The following is a 6,263-nucleotide window of genomic DNA, read 5'->3' as shown; positions in this document are numbered from 1 at the left end:
GCCATTGCACTCCAGCCTGGGTAATAAGAGCGAAACTCCATCTCAAAAAAAAAAAAAAAAAAAAAGATATCTGATCCGTCACAAGTGGAAGAATCTGCCCCAACATTATTGAAATCCCCTTGACCAGGACGATGTTTATTGTAGTTAGGATGGCGCTTCTGAGGAGCAGGGGGTCACAGAGTTATGCCACCAGCATAAAAAGACTAAAGAGAAAAGCCTGGGACTGGAAATTTGCAGAGCAGCTCCACTGGTTGAAAACTGGCTTTGTTAATTAGCTGGGTGTGGTGACATAACTGTAATCCCAGCTACTTGGGAGGCTGAGGTAGGAGAATCACTTGAACCTGGGAGGTGGAGGTTGCAGTGAGCCAGGATTGTGCGACTGCACTCTAGCCTGGGCGGCAGAATGAGACTCAGTCTCCAAAAAAAAAAAAAAGAAAGAAAGAAAGTTGGCTTTGTTTAGTGCCCAACTTCTCAGAAGATTTTCCTCGGCTGAGTGGGTCTGGCAGAGCCCTGGCTTGAGAGGGTTGCTTAGCAATGAGATTTCGTGGCACCTGATTCTCAAGTAATCAAGAAACCCATCAATTCCCTGCTTCCCCCTCCACTAACCCTCAGCTACCACCCAGAGCCTTCTATTAGACAATTGAGCGTGTGCCAGAGGGAGGGATCAAAGGGTGGGGGGAGGGTGGCGAAGCTTAATCATTGAACCAAGCAGGCTGGAGGTATTTACTCCACAGCACCTCGCTCCCCAGGAGGTCTGCCAGCCTGGACTGGAAGCGAGCAGCACTCCAGAGTCGTGGGAGTGAACCCTCCACAGGAATCTCTGCCCATCTCAGGAGAAACCAAACTTGAGGAAAATGTTTGCAGTCCACTTGATGGCATTTTACTTCAGCAAGCTGAAGGAGGATCAGATCAAGAAGGTAAGGGGGACCCACGAAGCTAAGAGATGCCCGGCTCCCTCTTCACAGATAGAACTGATTCCCTTAAAAAAAAAAAAAAAAATCAGAAGGGAGTTAAGAGAGCTTATTAGACAAGATACTGGGAGCATATGACCAGTAAAAGACTCACTGAGGAAGAGGAAGTAATTCTCCCACACTCCTGGGCATTCCATTACTGTCCTGAACCTTACATTTCACTCGGAACTTCCTGGCAGGTATTGGACGTGGAAGGGGGTGCGGAGAGCCTTTGGAAAGCTTGAAGAGGATGGTGTTTGCTGTAAGGGATGTTTGCTCAGAAAGGCCACGATGATGAGGAGGATCATTTTCAAAGAAGTTTTAAAAACTATTGGAGCAGATCTGTTTATTTTTGTATTTGAAAGCATATAGATGTGGGCAGTAAGAGAGTGTGAGTTGTAATAGACAGTAATTGAAATATCTATTATTGGCGCCTGCTGTTTGCCAAGGGTACACTATTCATGGTGTGCATTATTTTGTCACTTTGCTCAGTGAACTTGTAGTGAATTTTGTAGAGCTTGTCTACAAAATTAATTCCAAGGTGGGCTGGTTAAAGGTTGCCAAGGGCCAACGGGGCAGGGGTGGGGGGAACCAGGGTTCCTTCCAGGCAGCTGAAATGAGCCCCATCTGCTACACTGGCTATACCAGCTGGCTGTCAGGGCCCCGGGCAAAAAGGACCTCTCAATGTGCGGACGACAGAAGTCCTCCTAGCAGGAGGACTTAGCCAAGGACACCAAGTATTTAGGATGGACCAAGGATTAAGCCCAAATTGACTGACTCCTCCTTCAATGCTTTTTCTGTCGTGCCATGATGCTTTCCTGCTTTTCAAAATGAGAAAGAAAGCCGGGCGTGGTGGCTCACATCTGTAATCCCAGCACTCTGGGAGGCTGAAATGGGCAGATTACTTGAGGCCAGGAGTTTGAGACCAGCCTGGGCAACATTGGAGGATATGTTGCCCAAGCTGGTCTATAAAATGTTGCCCAGGCTGGTCTACAACATCTACAAAAAATGTAAAAATCAGCTGGACATGGTGGTGCGTGCCTGCAGTCCCAAATGTTCAGGAGGCTGAAGTGGGAGGATGGCTTGAGCCCGGGAGATTGCACCACTGCCCTCCAGCTTGGGTGACAGAGACCCTGTCTAAAAAAAAAAGAAAGAAGGGAAAAGAAAAAAATAGGTCAGGCATTGTGGCTCATGCTTGTAATCCCAGCACTTTGGGAGACTGAGGTGGGTGGATCACCTGAGGTCAGGAGTTCAAGACCAGCCTGGCCAACATGGTGAAACCCCGTCTCTACTAAAAATACAAAAATTAGCCAGGTGTGGTAAAGTGTGCCTGTAAGCCCAGCTACTAGGGAGGCTGAGACTGGAGAATTGCTTGAGCCTGGAAGGTGGAGGTTGCAGTGAGCTGAGACTGTGCCATTGCACTCCAGCCTGGGCAGTGTCATCTCAAAAAAAAAAAAAAAAAAAAAAAAAAAAAAAAAAAAAAGAAAAATAAAAAAAAAAAAAAAAAAAAAAAAAGAAAGAGAGAGAGAGAGAGGAAGTGTGGCTTAACTCCCACTAAATTCTATTCATTAGAGAGTTGAGTTAGAGGTGGTAGCTAATTAAAAAATATTGTAAAGCAATCACTTGTTGATTAGATTCACAGAGCCCTCTACTGGCTACTTAAGGAGGCGCTGCCTAGGAATCCACTTGTTACCTGCTTTGTCTTTACTACTAAGCAGGTAACATGCACCATGGTATCTCTCCCACCCCCAAGGGAGAATCTTTGGAACCTGAAAACTTTGCTTCTGCAAATTTATATTATTTCCTTGGGCCCCTTTGTGTTGGTTAACCTTTTGTACCCTAGGATCAGGCGGGACATGTTTGTCCACCAGCCCAGGTGCGGGCTCGGCAGCACCCTGTGATGGGAAACAGCCTCTGCTGATGGGCTCCAGGTCCTTCTGACAAAGGCTGATGACCAGCCTTTGTCAATTCCTGGAGTTGACCTCCCTCTCCCTGTGGGAGGTGAGGAGGTTAGAAGCACTTTTACAGCCACCGTAAGCAAGTGCCCCAGGAAGTCTCCGGGGTAGTGCCGGAGGCTGGTTTATAGCTACTGGGCTGAGTCATGGTTCTGAGAACACTCCTCCCAGCACATGGTGGAAACACACCTGGTCAAAAGGTACAGCTCTTCTCTCTGTGGTCAGGCAGTGAGTCCCGTTTTTCATCTCTGTGCTTCCTGCCTCTAGAATTGTCCAGACCCTGGGCCAGACTTGCCTTGCAAGGGTTACTACTGAGACCCTGGAACGATTTCTAAAAATCTCCCCATACCAGCACAGAAACAAAAACAAAACAACATGAAAAAAAAGAGAAACCACTCTGACAGCTTTTCCAGTTCAATAATATTGACATTATTTGCCCTATTGATAGCACCAGGCCAGGCCTGGTCACTGACCTGCAGATTGTCCAGCCATAGCACTGGGAGGTTTTCAAAGCGTATTTTTTACAGCTCTGTATGTCAACATTACAAAAAAGTGGAAGTGCTGCTTGTAATTCCACCTTTGATTTACTTTTAATCTCAAACACTTTCATATTTGCTGGGTGGAAGCCTTCCTAGTTTTTCTTCGTGCTGTATGTTTTTAGTTATATTTCTAAGGCACACACAGTTCTGAACTGCTTCCTTCACTGTTCTAGCGTCACCACTTATGTAGATTTCATCATTGTCATCATAATTCTCATTGCAATGTCTTCCTAATATCCAATCAAGTGGATATGCCAGAACGTATTTAACTTTTTCCCTCTTATTGAACATTTGGATACTTTAAAAACATTTTTAATAATTAAGATATTAGGCTGGACGAGGTAGCTCATGCCTGTAATCCCAGTATTTTGGGAGGCTGAGGCAGGATGATCACTTGCGTCCTGGAGTTTGAGACCAGCCTGGACAACATAGAGAGAACCTGTCTCTAAAAAAAATACAGAAATTAGCTGGGTCCCAGCTTCCTGGGAGGCTGAGGTGGCGGGATCACTTGAGCCTGGGAGGTTGAGGCTGCAGTGAGCTGTGATTGCACCACTGTACTCCTCCAGCCTGGGCAGCAGAGCAAGACCCTGTCTCAAAATAAAATAAAAGTATTGTTATGATAAACCTTGGTAGATTTTTTTTTTTTTTTTTTGAGACAGAGTCTTGCTCTTGTTGCCCAGGCTGGAGTACAAAGGCACGATCTCCGCTCACTGCAACCTCTGCCTCCTGGGTTCAAGCAATTCTCCTGCCTCAGCCTCCCCAGTAGCTGGGATTACAGGCTCCTGCCACCACACCCGGCTCATTTTTGCGTCTTTAGTAGAGGTGGGGTGTCAGCACATTGGCCAGACTGGTCTGGAACTCCTGACCTCAGGTGATCCACCTGCCTCAGCCTCCCAAAGTGCTGGAATTACAGGCGTGAGCCACCGCTCCTGGCCTTGGTAGAGATTTATGATTCTCCATAGTCAGGATTATTTCCTAAGAATAGGTTCCAGAAATGAAAGCCTTGGGTCAAAGAGCAGAATCTTTTTATGACTCTTGATTCATAATGTGAGACCTTTGGACTAGATGACCTCTAAGGCCCCTCCAGTTCCCACCTGCTGTAATTCAGCAGCTCTGAGTCTTGAATGTCTGAATTTGTTCTAACTGAAAGGCACTGCTGCTTGGCTTTCTTGCTTAGAAGATGTCTCCCATGCTGGTTTGCGCGTCTCTCCGAGAGCAGGCCTGGTTTCCGCAGCTCGAGCACTCTCCTTTAGTGCCTGGGACGCTTGTCCCTGGTTACGCATACCCCATATGACTTGCTTGTTGTCCCAACATATGTCTCACTTTTCCCTTCTAACAACTGTACCTGGTGCTGTGGGAGACACAGAAAATCAAGAAGAAATGGTTGCCAAGTTGACATTCTTTCTGTCACGACCTTAACTTACTGAAAGAGCAGCAGCAAACCAAAGTACCCAGTGACCGCATTAAACCCCAGCTCGCAAATGACCCGAACTGGGCCTCAAAAAACAGGGCTGAACGCGGAAGGGATGGGATTTTGTGGATTTTTTTATACTGTCAGGCTAAGCAAAAACAATCAGTAGGTTCAGGGGCACTGTCTGAGGCCCCTTTGGGTAGGAAAGAATCAAGTTTGGTTCCCATGTAGAGCATCCTACCCCTCCCCAGCCCCAATTACATGGGTCACGTCCTTTGCATCCAGTTTTCTCAGTTTGTATGTGGCTGTGCCAACCAATTAGTCATAAACAGCCCTGGGGGAGCCGGAAGCCCTTAACGAAGCCTGACCTGGTTCCGTCCCGTTTTCTCAAACATGCTGGAAGCTCAATTGTCCTTTTCTGCTAATGACTCTCTGATGAGTTTCTGCTCTTTTTCTGGCCCCCTAGTCCCTGGAGCCACAGGACCATTTCAGTGGCTTGGGTCTCTTCACTGTCACGGGACTGAGCTGGGTGCTGCCCTCTGGGGCCTGGCTGATGGCCCCTGTCCTAGCGTGAAGGTGATGAGAGCCCTGTGCATTTGGTGTAATTTGTCTGTTGGGCTTATGCGTCCCCCACAGAGCTGTGAGCCAAAGCCAGGCTGTGGAGGCGAGGGGTCTCGAGACTGCTACAGTCCCATGCAGCCAAAGCTCTGCCTCTTGTGAGAGGCTCTGAGCCCTCTCCCCTCGCCTCTCACTTGGGGACAAGAACTTTGGCCTTACCTGGCTGCCTCAAAGGGGTGCTGTGGCGATGAGAAGAGGCGACATACATGGACTCGCTTCGTAGGCCGTAGCACACGCTCTTCACCCTGGATAAAATGCCCTTTCACCGGGAATGTGCCAGGGATAGAGCCTTGCTGTGGCCTGGAGGGTGGAGAGTGCTCAGTGTAGAAAACAGGGCTGGTAAGGACGGGGGCATGTGCCCCTGTCTCTCCCCTGCCACCATCAATCATCCATCCCATTGAGCCCGGGGCTCCAGACTGCCACCACCAATTGATTAGCGTTAATTAGTGTGAGGGAGGAAGCTTTGCTGCCATCCCTAATGTGACATGTTACCGTCAAGCGGACTGAGTATAGCCACAGTGATTTGTATAACTTCCCTCCTTTGAGGTAGTGGTCCTCAGCCCCAGTTTTCTGGTTACATGAGTGACATCCACTCATTTTCAATAGCAATTTCAGCTGACTTTTACAATTCAGCTTTATCTTAAGAACAACTCAGTTAAACCAAAATGGACATTTATGGCCAGGCACAGTGGCTCACGCCTGTAATCCCAGCACTTTGGGAAGCCAAGGTGTGTGGATTACCTGAGGTCAGGGGTTCAAGACCAGCCTGGCCAACATGGTAAAACCCTGT

General features: G+C 47.9%; 1 protein-coding gene across 2 annotated transcripts in view; it reads left to right on the top strand.

Moving 5' to 3' along the window:
• Window positions 1–546: 546 nt before the first annotated feature.
• The window catches only part of HKDC1 (hexokinase domain containing 1), a 58,566-nt gene continuing 52,849 nt past the window's right edge, over window positions 547–6,263 (top strand). The window contains exon 1 of one of the 2 annotated variants that reach the window (XM_017548924.2): window positions 547–917. In XM_017548924.2, coding sequence (XP_017404413.1) covers window positions 855–917 — 63 coding nt within the window. In that variant the 5' untranslated portion in view covers window positions 547–854. The remainder of the gene's footprint in view (window positions 918–6,263) is intronic. The other variant, XM_017548923.2, reaches the window with a different exon arrangement.

The sequence above is a fragment of the Cebus imitator genome, unplaced genomic scaffold (genome assembly GCF_001604975.1).
Source record: "Cebus imitator isolate Cc_AM_T3 unplaced genomic scaffold, Cebus_imitator-1.0 Scaffold215, whole genome shotgun sequence".
NCBI classification, from domain to species: domain Eukaryota; kingdom Metazoa; phylum Chordata; class Mammalia; order Primates; family Cebidae; genus Cebus; species Cebus imitator.
Note: the sequence above shows the minus strand (reverse complement) of the source record. Positions and strands in the feature narration are given on the sequence as shown.